General features: G+C 30.2%; 6 protein-coding genes across 6 annotated transcripts; 2 read left to right on the top strand and 4 right to left on the bottom strand.

The window, feature by feature from the left end:
- Window positions 1-36: 36 nt before the first annotated feature.
- On the top strand, window positions 37-2,159 carry BX663DRAFT_500854 (uncharacterized protein). The gene has a single exon (XM_051526390.1). It carries the CDS (start codon window positions 154-156, stop codon window positions 2,104-2,106), a length of 1,953 nt encoding a protein of 650 aa, XP_051385758.1. The 5' UTR covers window positions 37-153; the 3' UTR covers window positions 2,107-2,159.
- A 988-nt stretch (window positions 2,160-3,147) lies between these two features.
- On the bottom strand, window positions 3,148-3,887 carry BX663DRAFT_500853 (uncharacterized protein). The gene has a single exon (XM_051526389.1). The coding sequence runs from the start codon at window positions 3,872-3,874 to the stop codon at window positions 3,308-3,310; it is 567 nt and encodes a 188-aa protein (XP_051385757.1). The 5' UTR covers window positions 3,875-3,887; the 3' UTR covers window positions 3,148-3,307.
- A 251-nt stretch (window positions 3,888-4,138) lies between these two features.
- On the bottom strand, window positions 4,139-5,406 carry BX663DRAFT_293287 (uncharacterized protein). Its single transcript, XM_051522017.1, has one exon. It carries the CDS (start codon window positions 5,342-5,344, stop codon window positions 4,403-4,405), a length of 942 nt encoding a protein of 313 aa, XP_051385756.1. The 5' UTR covers window positions 5,345-5,406; the 3' UTR covers window positions 4,139-4,402.
- Window positions 5,407-7,084: 1,678 nt separating this feature from the next.
- Window positions 7,085-8,408, bottom strand: BX663DRAFT_429671 (amino acid permease-domain-containing protein; the record flags this gene model as incomplete). Its single annotated transcript, XM_051522748.1, has 5 exons — window positions 7,085-7,294; window positions 7,363-7,547; window positions 7,697-8,081; window positions 8,124-8,218; window positions 8,378-8,408. The coding sequence occupies 5 exons, from the start codon at window positions 8,406-8,408 to the stop codon at window positions 7,085-7,087; spliced, it is 906 nt and encodes a 301-aa protein (XP_051385755.1).
- A 1,559-nt stretch (window positions 8,409-9,967) lies between these two features.
- BX663DRAFT_500847 (nucleotide-sugar transporter-domain-containing protein) lies at window positions 9,968-11,301 on the bottom strand. The gene has a single exon (XM_051526388.1). The coding sequence runs from the start codon at window positions 11,056-11,058 to the stop codon at window positions 10,021-10,023; it is 1,038 nt and encodes a 345-aa protein (XP_051385754.1). The 5' UTR covers window positions 11,059-11,301; the 3' UTR covers window positions 9,968-10,020.
- Window positions 11,302-11,402: 101 nt separating this feature from the next.
- BX663DRAFT_500840 (P-loop containing nucleoside triphosphate hydrolase protein) lies at window positions 11,403-14,661 on the top strand. Its single transcript, XM_051526387.1, has 8 exons — window positions 11,403-11,499; window positions 11,576-11,644; window positions 11,723-11,975; window positions 12,065-12,626; window positions 12,692-12,960; window positions 13,021-13,627; window positions 13,693-14,148; window positions 14,217-14,661. Exons 1-8 carry the CDS (start codon window positions 11,475-11,477, stop codon window positions 14,478-14,480), a joined length of 2,505 nt encoding a protein of 834 aa, XP_051385753.1. The 5' UTR covers window positions 11,403-11,474; the 3' UTR covers window positions 14,481-14,661.
- The last annotated feature ends 333 nt before the right edge of the window (window positions 14,662-14,994 follow it).

Raw genomic sequence — 14,994 nt, 5'->3', positions numbered from 1 at the left:
TCCGCATTTTTTTTTTCTTTTATTCATATAAATAAATATTTGTATATATCATATACATATCATACATGTATATTTATTTGACAGATATATTTATAATACATATGTATTTATAAAATTTTATTCTTTTTTATCTTACTTTTTACTTGCTATATAATGTATTTACCTATAGAGATTCTTAAAGAAGTTGGCAGTTATTTATCTTTATCTGATAAAAATGCTTGCATACGTGTTTGTTATGACTGGTACGAGCCTTTTTTACACTTATTGTATACTCGAATTATTATTCGATCTCGACATCAATTTCGATTATTTTATCAAACTATCCAACAATCTGCCAACATTCGTGAACCACTCGGTTATTTTGTGAAAGAACTCTTTTTTGAGCACAGCGATAACAATCGACGACATCCAGTGGGGCTAACACGCGATGAGCTTGAAAGTTTTCCTAAATATTTTAAGAATTTACAAGTCTTAGATTTCGATCCTAAACTTTGGCAATATATGCGATATTCTGACATATTTGCTCAAATGAAATGCATCCAACAACTACCAACATTTAATCGCAACATAATTTTTCAACCCTTTTTAGAAAAAAATATAAATGTAGATCTAATATCACAACTTACTTATTTATCGATTAGCGGTGAAGCAACTGAATACCTAGCCCAAAATAATCTCATTACATCTGTTTGGTCTCGGATGCCTAAATTAGAACATTTAATAATTAGAGGAGCAAATTATACACAATTAAACATTAAAATGATAATAGCTCTCGGAGCACAACTACCCCAATTAAAACATTTAACCTTAGGCTGCATCACTCTTCCACTTGATGAAAATGACATGTGTTCTACAACACGATTTCCTTTATTTACTTCTGCACTTTCCTTAACTCTAGATGATGTTCACTTACAAAATTGGCGACTGATCACTTTCCTTAGTTTAGCCTTTTATCACATTGAAATGCTTGATTTTGATGTGACATTTGATTGGTTTTATAATGACAATGTCACAATAGATTTATATGAACAATCAATGGATGCTTGTATGGGTTTTGCACAACTTTGTCTTTATTTAAAGAAAATTAGATTTAGAAGAGTAAATACATCTGTCTTTCCTTTCCCTTATGATGCCTTCTTTCATGAAATTGCTGATATTCATTCTGATCTTGTTAAAGTAGAAATGATTGATTATGCTTGGTGGTCTACAATCAATCCTTCTTCATCCTTTAAAGCGGCTACGGTACAAACTGGCCTTTTATCTAAAGCCGATCTTAAATTTTCTTGGACAGGTAAAAAGACAGACATGGCTTTATTTAAAAACTTAAGATCTTGTCCCAACTTGACAAAGTTGGATTTGGATTGCGATATTCCTTTAAAAAATGGACTCAGATTGGATTTGTTGTTGGATAATTGTCAAGCTTTAGAGGCCCTCAGTCTGTCTCATACACTTATCACAATTGGAAAACCAATTGAAAAGGCATCAGAAAACAGACATGGTATTAAGAGTCTAAAATTTGAAGAATCTGTATTAGGTAACCATTTAATGGATTACATTTCTCGGAGCTGTATAAAATTAGATAAGCTCTGGATTACCAAATGTGTACAAGAAAAGCCTCGACGATCTGCTTTTATTGTAATAAGTATGCCAGAACACAACTTTAAATCGATACGACTGAATTCACTTCACTTAAATCCAGGCGGCTCCAATGGAAAATGTGAAGCAAGTATTGCTATATTATCATTTTATGAATCAACACGATATGAAAGCCAAACAGAAAGAAAGAAGAAGTCGGAAACAAAGGATATTTATAAGAAAAATAATGGGATGCCAGTAGCAGCACCAGAAATGTGGAGATTTTATCATGTTCATAAATCAGAGTCTACTAACACAAATAGTAAACAACTTAGACGACTTAGTACAGAGGAAGCAGTTAGAATAGCAAATTTTGAAATGAATGAAAAGAAATGGAAAGCAATTAAAAATGCACCAAGACGTAAATCATTTACAGATAAACAATTATGGGAGAAAGATATTCAATTTGGTGCTGTACTATTACTATGCAAATCAGTCGATCATCTTAGATTTAATGAATTAACTGTCTAACACAATTGCATATATGCATTTGTATTATTATTAATGTACATTACATGTTACCCATAATTTCTTTTTTTTTTGTAAAAAAAAATATATACATATAGATGTATATTTGTATATATAATACAATACTATTTGTCTATACTAATGTATATGTAAATGTCCTTTATATTATATATAGTTATTATCATTTCAACTTTAGTAAATAGCTTTTATAATTTATAGAATAATCACTTAGAACTTACTTTCTCTGCATTTAATCTTACTAACCTGTCTATTAGTAAATGTCCTTCTACTTTGTATCTATTACTATTCACAAAATCTACTATAACTAGAGATCCTTAGTCTATGTAAAAATGGAATTTTTTATTTTTTTATTTATTTTTTTATTTTTTGCAATAGAAAAGAAGCTCTAAAGCTTGTTTGTAGAATTTATTCTTTTCTATGAATTTGTTATAGTATGCATAAAAAGGGAAAATCGAAATTAATCTTTAGTATTTGCTTAACTTCTTTTTTTTTTACTTCGCTATACGTAAGTTTCACTACATACATTTAGAATATACAAATGATAAGCCTCTTAAATAAAATTTGCTATAAAAGTCTTTGATTTTTTTTTTATTGCACATAGTAAAAAACATAGACAATGATCTGATACTTGAAGTTATAGCAGTTTTTATTTTTAGTTTGTTAATTTGCTGTACCAAATCGTACATTAATATTGAATTGTCAGGAGAAATAAGATATTTCTATTGTAAAATTATTTACCTTCTAAATATAAGCTTTCGATATTTTGTAACTGGGTATGATTTATCTGAGAGCTTTTATAACTTTCAAGTTTACGTATATAGTTTATCAAACAGGACAAAATTAATTTATGTATCATATGTACAGCATATTTTGTCACCATTATCAAACTTGTTATTAGCTAAAATTGCTAAAAAAAAAAAAAAAAAAAAAAAAAAAAAAAAAAAAAAAGAGTGTACAATTTAATTGTATGCATTTACTTTATATGTGATAATGATTGAAGTAAAAGAAAAAAAAAAAGAAGGGATTAAATAAGATAAAACACGGAGAGAATGAAATATATAAAGGAAAGAAATACAACTTATAAAAGACTGATAATATATAGGAATGTATGTATTTCATACATGTTGAGAAAGATAAGATATATATAAATAAATAAATAAATATAAAAGCATAGAAATACATATTATAAATCAAAAGTGCCCTTTAAAATTTGTGTGGTTTTTGAATGTAAAAATTGTCTTACACTACTACCCATATTTGATGTTGGACCATGATTTGTGCTATCACCACTTAGACTACTTTCACCACTAAATACACTGCTGTTACTGCTATAAACTCTCTGACTATAATTACTGTTTGTACTTCCCATTCGATTTGATTTTTCCATTTCCTTTGTAGTCTTAGCACCTGCACTTTTAAGATATTCCATAATTGTCTTGAGCCCCCCAGATTTAGCGAGATCTAAAGGGGTAGGAACCTGTTTTGGAACATAGGGATTCGGATATACACCTAATTCACCGACAAGCTTGATCACAACCTTCAATTTTCGATTACGTACAGCATAATGAAGTGGAGTTTCACCTTTATTATCTTTTGAATCGGGTTGACATTGATAATCTCGAATAAATAATGTCAAAATTCGTGTTTTACCAGTAATGCAAGCATAATGAAGAGGCGTTGCTCCTAATTTTAAATATATTAACAAAAAAAACTGTTCCAATGTAATTGATAACACGCATACCATTGTCATCAGCAAGATCAAGTAGATGATTATCAGTTATTCTTAATAAATAACTAACCATCTCCTCTGAACCTCCTTGTACTGCAGCATGAAGCGCGTTTTCGCCATATGGGCCACGATCATGCATCCAGATTTTTGAACCAGCCGCTTCAATCAAGAGTCGAGCTCCAGTCGTATAACCTAATTTGGCAGCAAGCACTAAAGGGGCAATCCTGTCCTCCTTCCTTGATGCAAGTGGAATTGCACTTGTCTTTGCTCCAGCTGCTATCACCTTTTGTAAAGCGGAAGTATTCTTGATAGCTATTAAGGCGTGTATGAGGCCATATCCTTCTTTGACATTTCTTATTGTTTCAGAGTTTTTTGCAACATTTGGATTACCTCCTCGACGTAAATAGTTACTGTTATATGCATTTTGTGTATGTGTGTATGTATGTATGTGTGTGTGTGTATGTGTGTGTGTGTGTGTGTGTGTGTGTGTGTGTGTGTGTGTGTGTGTATGTGTTAATAAAAATTAAAACATGTTATGTGCTAGTACAGTTACCTAATTAATGTGTCTACATCTGTCTTATTATTCTTTCCTCGAGCAATTGTATTCCAAAAGCCATCACCACAAGCAAAAGTCAAAGCATCTTCTTCTCTTTCCTTTTTCGCAGTTGTTATTGTTACCTCACTATTATTATTTTCGAATTTGGTTTTAGAAATGCTTATTTCATTATTAGTATTTAATTCATTGTCATCAACAGTTGGTGATTGTACTAGAGATGATAAGGTATGATCACCTTTAGAAGAATCAGTTGTATTAGAAGGATCATGACCAGCTTCTGAATCAGATAAGACTGAATAAATATCAATTTCATTAGGATGATGTTGATTTTCTTCTTTTTCTAACAAAATTGAATCTTCACGTATCATGGTAGGGTCAATCATTTCATCCATTAAATGAGAAAATGATGTCCGCATTGAAGATGAGCAGGAAGAAGATCGTGCTGAGGAAGATGACATATAACTTCTACCCGATATACAGCTTACATTACTAGGTAACAGTATTGAGGAAGCCGTTGATCGACGACTACCATGCTGCTGAAATAGCATATTAGGATTGTTTTCGTATTGGATTTTATAAAATTGTTGTATTTCTTTTAATGAACGTTCATGATGTTTAGACTGAATATGAAGGCGGTATTCAAGTTCATTTTTGGTATGTTCAAGCTCATAAAATTCATCAATTAAAGTATCGTAGTTTTCTGTAAAAAAGGTTATAATATCATCTATTGCTTGCTTGAGACGATTCTGAAGGTCAACACACTCAACCTCAGTAACAAGAGCTCGTAAAAGTCGTTCTGCTTTAGTCTCTTTATATTTCTTAAGTCGACACACAGTTGACTTCTTTTTCGATAGTTTGTTTTTTCTTAAGGATAGTGGTGGCAAAGGTGGAAGAGATAAACTCGCATAATAGTCTTCTTCATTAATAATTTCCATATAAAGAAGCAGGTATGAATTATATATTAAAATGAAAAAGAAAAGAAAAGGAAAGAAAAGATAGAAAATAAAATGAAAATAAAAATAAAAATAAAAATGCATTTTTTTTTTTTTTTGTTCAATAAGCATACTCAGTTGTTTTAATATCCTATTCTTTTGACTCCTAATCCACTTAGATACTACTTGTTCAGAAAAAAAAAAGGATCGCTCGGTCATTTTAATTGGTTGAAGTATCCATTCTATGATTACTTCCTCCCCCCTTAAGTTTATTATTACTGATCCTTCCTTTGACTTTATTCGTCTTTTTTGCTGTCTAACTTGCGGCTATTGAAATAAGGATTTCATCCTTGGATCTTTGTGTTTGCAATCATTGACAGATAACTAACAGTGACAAGCGCAGATTATTTTGTTTATTATTATTATTAGAATATATGACTACATGAAATAATTGACATTTTGTTTTTTTTTTTTTTTTCAAAATGGATATCTAATGATTGAGCATAAATAGAAAGTAATAGGAAAAAAAAAGCTTTCTATATTGAGACAGTATATGATAAATGAAATGGAATGCTTGATTATTATACTTTAGTATGTTGTATCCAGATTATAAACATAAAGAAAGTAACCTTAACAGGTCTCCTGCTATGCTTGAAGTTGTACACCTACGATACGCATAAATCCCTAAGAATTAAGCAGATATTAACGTTATTAGGGAGTTGATAAATACTATTACATAATATGTTTGAACTCAGATATATGGACACGGAATTTTGGAATCTATGGATCTTATCTTTTTTCATAGATACATAACTTCCACTTTATAGATTGATTAAAATAAAATATAGGACTCTGTAGTTACACTCCTTATTTACTTCAGTATTTCCTTTGTGCTAGGCTTTTTTTTTCCCATATGAAATTATACTTTAGTAAAAGCAATGATCCAAAAAACTACATGAGTATCATATAGCCCTTAGTTTTATCAAGAGTGCTATTTAAGTCTAAAGCACATCTATCTGTTTTCTATAATATTTTAGCCTGATTTTTGAATCAGTCTTCAAAACTTTTGAAGATAAGAGTCTCTTATATATTTTTTTAAAAAAAAAGCAAAAAAGTTTCTAATTATATGTATGCATAATACACATGTATTTGCATTAATTTGGTAAATATAATAATGGTATTAGTCGGTTTCTGTCATTTCCATCCCTTGATAACCACGATTGCTTCTATAGTTATTCTTGATACGATTTGTAATATCTATATTAAACATTTTTTATTTATTTATTAGTATATGTGTCTATGTATATTCATCTTCCTCCTTTGTTTTTATTCTTTTATATGGATCGAATTCATGTAATTATTATTCAAAACACCTCTTTTTTTATTTTTCCTTTTTTATATTTTAATGATAACTTACAGTTCCAGCACCTAAAAATCAATGGCTTGAGTTTGACATGAATAAACCAGATGGGTATAGCTAGTAGTACGATTCCCAGAGCAATTAGGCTTTGAATTGGCGCCTCTATAAATGGTGTTGTACATAAAAATAATGCTACTATACAAAACAAAATAGGTGTTGAAAGCCATACACGATATGGACGTTTTAAACCTGGTTCAGTGTATCTAAAAACAAGTAGTGATAAAACTGCCAAAAAATAAAATCTACGTATAAATTATATACACATATATGCATAGGTATACATTAGTGCTTTTTTTTTTAATGTTATTCATTCTTGATATACGTTACATCCATGCACAAAAAGAATAAAAATTGACCAACATCCTAAAGGATCCAACCATAATCATAATAGTGGTTAGAATAGCTTGGAGGGCTAATGCTAAAATAGGTGTTTGTCGTGTCTGACTCAGTTTTCCAAAAATGTTTGGTATATGCCCCTGTTTTGCAGAAACATAAATAATACGAGCTCCTGTAAAGACACTTGCATTTGCAGACTAACAGTAAATCGAACAACAATGAATATACAAATATAAATACACTCTAAATATTTAAAACTAGTTACCCCAAAGCAGCTTAAAGCTACACAGACGGCAAAAATAATACCTCCTGCTGCACCAAATATCTTTTTTCCAAAGTCCATAGAAACTGTATTTGTATGCATAACAACTTCGGGCCTAAGTGCAGCCAAGTACGCAAGATTGGATAGTATATAACAAACAATAACAAGTGGAATACCAAAGATAATAACTCGAGGTAGATCTCGATGAGGATCTTTCATTTCTCCAGATACATAGTTTAAATTATTCCAACCATCATATGCCCAGAGACCTATATATAATTTATATCTAGTTACAAAATGAAAAAAAAAACCAGAACAAATGTATGTTTAAATTTACCTGAATAGAAAGCAAAGGTAAATTGACCAAAACTAATAGAATCAAATCCAGCAAAAGGTTCACCTTGAAAACTATCACCAACTACTAATTCTTTATTTGACAGTACAACTATACCAGCTATGGAAATAACAACTGCTGTTAAAATTTTAACAATTGATAATATATCTTGGACACGAATACCAGCTTTTACTGAAAAAGCATTCACCACAGTCAAAGCTAATAAACAAGTTACAGCTAATATTTTTGGTAAAAATGGAGGAATAATAGAATCTGCCAATTCAACAGATGCGTCTGAGTCATGTGGAACATTGAAAAAATACGTATGATAGGCAATACGAGAAACATATTCACCGAATACGATACAAACAATGGCTAGACTACCAGGCTTTTGAACGATAATTGAGACAAATTCAAACATAAAGGATACAAGACTACCAAATGCTCGACCCAAATAGATAGATTCTCCGCCATTCATAGGAAGCATTGTACCTAATTCTGCATAACATAGAGCACCACAAAGTGCTATTAAACCTGAAATAAACCATACTACTAATGCAGTGCCATATGCGCCCGATGACTCTAAAACAGGACCTAATATAAACATAGTTGCATATATATACATATATATATAGATTTAGTTTATTAAACTTCTATATAGCTAATTACAATCTAGACAAGTACCTGGTGAACTGAACAACCCACTACCTACCATCATTCCAACGACTAAACCTAATCCATTTATAAAAGAAACCTTTTTCTGTAATTCAGGACCTCTTGCTTGCGTTTGAGAAAGAGGGATCATGGGTATCGTTTCAAAAGAAAACATAGAAGAAGTAGAAGATGAACGGGATCGGTGATGAGTTAAAGGTAAAAGGGTTTGATGATCATCATCATTATTATTATTATTGTCATCATCGTCTATACTAAGTCGGTGTGATCCTGCACTGAATAAAGAGTCAGAATCAGATTCTGTGATTCTAAAAGTTGTATTGAAATCTCCTGCATTTTCATAAATGCTATCATCTACTGTATTACTAGTGATTGGCATCTTTTCTCTTTTCGTTCATGATTTGATGAAAAAAAAGAAAGAAAAGTTAATAATAATGAAATAGAAAAAGTTTTGTTTTAAAAAAGAAGTTTAGGTGCGAGTCGGAGATACTTTGTTGCTGCTGCATCAATTCTTTTCTAACCATCGTTTGAAAGAGCTTTTTATTTGTAAATATGTATACATGTATACATATAAATATATTTTTTTATTTTTCATTTGTCCAACTCGGTACTTCCTTTCAAAATATTTAACAGCCATATTATTGAAGAGTTTATACACTGTTTTAAGATTTTAGATGAATTCTATCGAAACTTGGGAAACACAACAAGTTTTATACCGAGTAGCTAGTCCAAAGTGACACTATTAGTAACTAGGCACCAGTCTTGAATTTCAGAAGAAAAATCGGGAACAAGAACCTAATATCAACAAATACTTGACTTTCATTATTTAATCAAACTTCTATGAAAAAATAAGGATCACTTTGCTAAGTTAATCTATCAATCAGTTATTCCCTACTATATACATATACATATGGAAAAGAAATGCAAGCAATTTGATTTTTTTTTTTTTTTTTTTTTTTTTTTTTTACTTAGATGAAGGGTACCGGTATAGATTTAATTAGAAAAAAGCAAGTTTTCGATAATTTAAAATGAATATATGCTAGAATGTACATGCTTGTCATAGCAACAAATTACTTTTATCTCTGTGCATTCCTGTCAAATAAACCACGATATAAAAAACAGATATACTTTTCACGAAATTAGATATTAAACTCTCCCCCTCTTTTTTTTTTTACTGACTGATAAAGGTCAATCTTATTTCTTGAATTGCAGAATTATTATTTCAGTTACTATGCTTCCAAATGGCATTAAGAAGAGCTTTTTATATCTAGAACTAATATTGTAATCTAAGCTTTGATACAAATATCACTTTTGAAAGTAAGAATAATAAAACTTAAACAAACAAACAAACAAAAAAAAAAAAAAAAAAAAAAAAAAAAGTGGGAGGGACGAAATAATTGCATTTTTTTTTCTTCCACTAATTATCCTCCATAAATTTTACTGCTTGAATATCAAGATTTTTTTGTATTCAGTAACACCAAAATTTTGTACTTTTAAACGCGAAACAATGTATATATAAAGGAGGACTTACTACTGTGTATTATATCCTACAAGGAAATATAACTTGCATTGGAGTCAATATACAGTATGTACATGTATATGCATATATGTATATATATATATATTTATTATACAGAATAGATTATTATTATCTATTATAATGGTTTTATGCGATTCTGAATATTTTTTGAAAAGTCTATACCATAAAGATAGGATGAAATCATTACAATGAATGCACCTATAATAAATACACTTGAAGGTTGGAAATTAAATAAGTAAATACTGATTACACCAGAAACTATAATTGATAAACTAGTAGCAAATCCTTTCAAAATATTATCAGCATATTTCACTACAATCGCTACTAATAATCCTCCTAATGCTTGATTTGCAACGACTACCCAAGTGAGCCAATCATAACCTTGCAATAACCCACCTTCCATAATGGGTTGCATATCATAAGCAAGCATTCCAACTAGTGAAAAAAAAGAACCTGATATTCCTAACTGTATATTGCGAACCCACATAGATGTATCTGATGTCTTTAAAATCTTTTCAAAATAACATCCTGCAAATCCTGAAGAAATACAGCTTGTAATGACTGCTAAAAATCCAATCAGTGGATTCTGTGGCACCAATACAATTTTATCTGTCGTTGTACTAGATGCATTTGTAGTTGCCATACTTTGAGATTGAACAAGTGTGACACCAATCATTAATAAAAATAAAGCAAACCATTTATCACGACTCAGACTTTTTCCTAAAAGAATAACACTAAATACAGCGGTCGACATAATTTTCATTTGATAAGTCACTTGAAAAGTAGCTGCTTCCAAATTACTTAATGCAACATAGAGCAAATTATTTTGTAATGCATAGAGTCCTGAAGGAATTAACATCTTTAATGTCTCACTCGGTTTTCCCAAAATCTCTCTTCGAACCATCAACATAAATTTTTCCCAAGTCCTTTGTTGATATCTTATTACCACTAAACAAGCAATAATTTTTAAAACTTCGGCAAGAAACACTGCTGTAGATGCAATATACATAATCTGTCCAGGTTTTTGCACAATTCGAGAATACCTCATCATTAGCACAAGTGTACTATTTTGAACAACAAGAACAATTAATGATAATTGTTTCCGAGTCAAACCAAAAATTAAGTTTTGTTCTAGTAAGGAAACAATAAACATCTAAAGATCTAATCTACGTATAATTTGGTTGCAATGTTTTTTATTTTATTTACCTAAATTTTTGTTATTATTAGTACTAGATAATGGTAAGACATTCTTACTTCCAAATGTCCGTCTTGAATGTTGATAGACGGACATTAGTATTCAATAATAAACTTTTATAACAAGAAAAATGTATCTTTAACTTAGAGGAAAAAAAAAGGAAAAAGGAAATAAAATAAAACATAAATTTTTTTTTTTTTTTTTTTTTAGAAAAAATGGCGAAGTTTTAAACTGCCCTTTATTTTTTTTATATTCCCATTTATGGTGAAAAATTAAGTAGTATACTTAAGCAGCCGTAGCATTTTTTTTTCATTTTTTTTTTCTTTTTCTTTAAAAATATATTGTCAAATTCTTCTTGATTTAATTACTTTATAATGAGCACTAAAAGAAGAATTGATGGTACTATAATCTTGATCTATATATACACGTATATTTTATAAAAATAGTTATTTTAATAAATGTCTTCATTGAATAGAAATCTTGAGTGATGAAGAAGAGGAAGACGATGTTCAATTAGACGATAAACTACAATCAAAATTATATGGTAATCGTCGATGAATTAAAAAACTCTCTTCAAGTCCAAGTGATTATTGATTTGATTATTATTATTATTATTATTTAGTGCCTAAAAATGCAACCCTTGAGATCAATTCATTAAAGCCACGTAATGAAACTATAAACGAATTAAATAAATCTGATTTTATTTCACATATATTTGGTCGCGAGGATTATACACATCTTCCTTTGAAACAAGATCATGCTTCTAGACCATTATGGATTAGTCCTGAAGATGGTCATATTATTTTAGAAGGATTTTCACCCATTGCTGAGCAAGCACAGGATTTTTTAGTTGCCATTAGTGAACCAGTTAGTCGGTAATAATGGTTCTTCTAATTTATATATATATATATATATATATATACACTACAGTCAACTAATTTCATATTCATTATTGACCTTACAGACCTGCTCATATTCACGAATATAAATTAACCCCTTATTCTTTATATGCTGCTGTATCAGTTGGCCTTGAAACAGAAGATATCATTGAAGTTTTAAACCGTCTTTGTAAAGTACCTGTACCCGATTCAATTACACAATTTATTCGCCAGTGTACTTTATCGTATGGCAAGGTTAAGCTTGTCTTGAAACATAATCGATATTTTGTTGAATCATCTCATCCAGAGACTCTTCAAATGTTATTAAAAGATTCAGTTATTAGCGCAGGACGTATTGTACGTGATGAAAATGATCAAGTTATCAGTGCACCTCCTGGTTCCGCAGCACTTTTGGTCAATGCGAAACCTACAGGAAAGGATTTAACTATTCCGGGTATTTCAAAACCTAAACCTGCTGAAGATAACAAAAGCGAAAAACCTAAAGAGTTAACAGCAGAGGAAATTGAACGACAAAAAGAGGAAGAAAAATATTTTGGTGCTGTTGTAGGTATTGATAAAGAAGATGAGGAAGATGATATTGGCGATGAACAAGTTCACTCTTTCGAAATTGCTGCAGAACATGTAGAGGTAAATAGGTTCCAAGTACCTACATATTCATATATTTATAGAAACTAACTATGTAATAATTTTAGAATGTTAAAAAAAGATGTAATGATATTGATTATCCAATGTTGGAAGAATATGACTTTCGTAATGATTCAATTAACGCAAACCTTGACATTGATTTGAAGCCTACAACTACCATTCGTCCTTATCAAGAAAAGAGTCTTTCAAAAATGTTTGGTAATGGCCGTGCTCGTTCTGGTATTATTGTGTTACCTTGTGGTGCAGGTAAAACACTTGTAGGTATTACTGCTGCCTGTACTATTAAAAAGAGTTGTTTAGTTTTATGTACATCATCGTAAGTATACTTCAATATATAGTCTATAATAATCATATTTATTTACTTTTTTTTTATTAGTGTATCTGTTATGCAATGGAAGCAGCAATTTTTACAATGGAGCAGTATTAAAGAAAATCAAGTAGCTGTGTTTACATCTGATTGTAAAGAAAAATTTTCCGGCGCATCAGGTATTGTTATTTCAACATACTCTATGGTAGCAAATAAGCGTAAGCGTTCATATGATGCTCAGAAAATGATGGATTTCTTGGAATCTCGCGAATGGGGCTTTTTACTTTTAGATGAAGTTCATGTGGTCCCTGCCAATATGTTTCGTACTGTTGTTACTACAATTGCTGCTCATGCTAAATTAGGTCTTACTGCTACTCTTGTACGTGAAGATGAAAAGATTGATGATCTAAACTTTTTGATTGGTCCCAAATTATATGAAGCTAATTGGATGGACTTGGCTAGTCGAGGTCATATTGCAAATGTACAATGTGCTGAAGTATGGTGTCCTATGACACCCGAATTTTATAAAGAGTATTTATATGAAAATTCTCGTAAACGTATGTTGCTTTATGTCATGAACCCTAAGAAATTCCAAGCTTGTCAATACCTGATCAATTATCATGAAAGACGTGGTGATAAAATTATTGTCTTTTCTGATAACGTTTATGCACTGGTCGTAAGTTGAGCCTTTTTTTTTTATTTTATTTTATTTTATTTATAAATACTAATTTATTTTTATAGGAATATGCAAAAAAACTTGGAAAGCCTTACATTTATGGTGGTACAGGCCAACAAGAACGTATGCGTATTTTACAAAACTTCCAATATAATCCTGCTGTCAATACAATTTTCCTATCCAAAGTAGGTGATACAAGTATTGATTTACCTGAAGCCACTTGTTTAATTCAAATTTCATCCCATTATGGTTCAAGACGTCAAGAAGCGCAACGATTAGGACGTATTTTAAGAGCCAAAAGACGTAATGATGAGGGTTTTAATGCATTTTTTTATTCTCTTGTATCACGAGATACACAAGAAATGTATTACTCTACCAAACGTCAACAATTTTTGATCGATCAAGGTTATGCCTTTAAGGTTATTACTAATCTAGAAGGTATGGATAGTGATCCAAATATTGTTTTTAGAACACATCAAGAACAAATGGATCTTTTGAAAGCAGTATTATTGACAAATGATGTAAGTTAATTAATTAATATTCTGAAAATTTCTCGTATGCTCATGCTCCTACGTTGTTTTTGTTTTAGGCTGATTTAAGAGATGAAGATATCTCTATTGCTGACGATGTTGGTAAAATTACAGATCGTAAAGTTGCAGCAAAGAATCGGGCTTCAGGACTTGTTAGAAGACAAACTACTACTACTAAAACATTAGCTGGAGGTGATAACATGGCCTATATTGAATATAATCGTAATGCTAATGGGCAATTTGCTGGTCGTGGTCGTGGTAATGGTAACTCCTCAGCTAAAGAACATCATCAATTATTTAAGAAGTATTTAGGAAGAAGATAATAGCTTTATTTAAATGCAATATATTGTATATATAATTTTACATTTACAAAACAGAAAAAAAAACTTTATCATAAAAAAAAAAGATATCAAAATATTCCCTATCTAATAAAGTTTCTTTTATATACATATATATATATGTATACATATATACATGTATATAAATATAAAATGGAATAATAAACAGTAGCTTTACAGTCGGAAGTCTTGTTCTGATAGTAGTTATGTTTAACAACCAAGTGAATAGGAATAAACCGTCATTTATTAAATAATAAAGAGGTTATTCAAATAAAACTAGCATAATATATTCATTCTACACTCAGTTTTAATAATAGTCATTGTTAGAGTGTTTAAGCATTAACAACGATTATATTATGTAATAATAAGGATTCAATAGGATTTATTACTGCTATATTTAATTACATCATTATTTATACAAGTCATACAGATTAAGTGTATACGTGTCTATACATATATCAATGATGTAGTAATATCTCAGCGGATAACAATAATAGTT

The sequence above is a fragment of the Cokeromyces recurvatus genome (assembly GCF_025118155.1).
Source record: "Cokeromyces recurvatus strain NRRL 2243 chromosome Unknown BX663scaffold_5, whole genome shotgun sequence".
Taxonomy (NCBI): domain Eukaryota; kingdom Fungi; phylum Mucoromycota; class Mucoromycetes; order Mucorales; family Mucoraceae; genus Cokeromyces; species Cokeromyces recurvatus.
Note: the sequence above shows the minus strand (reverse complement) of the source record. Positions and strands in the feature narration are given on the sequence as shown.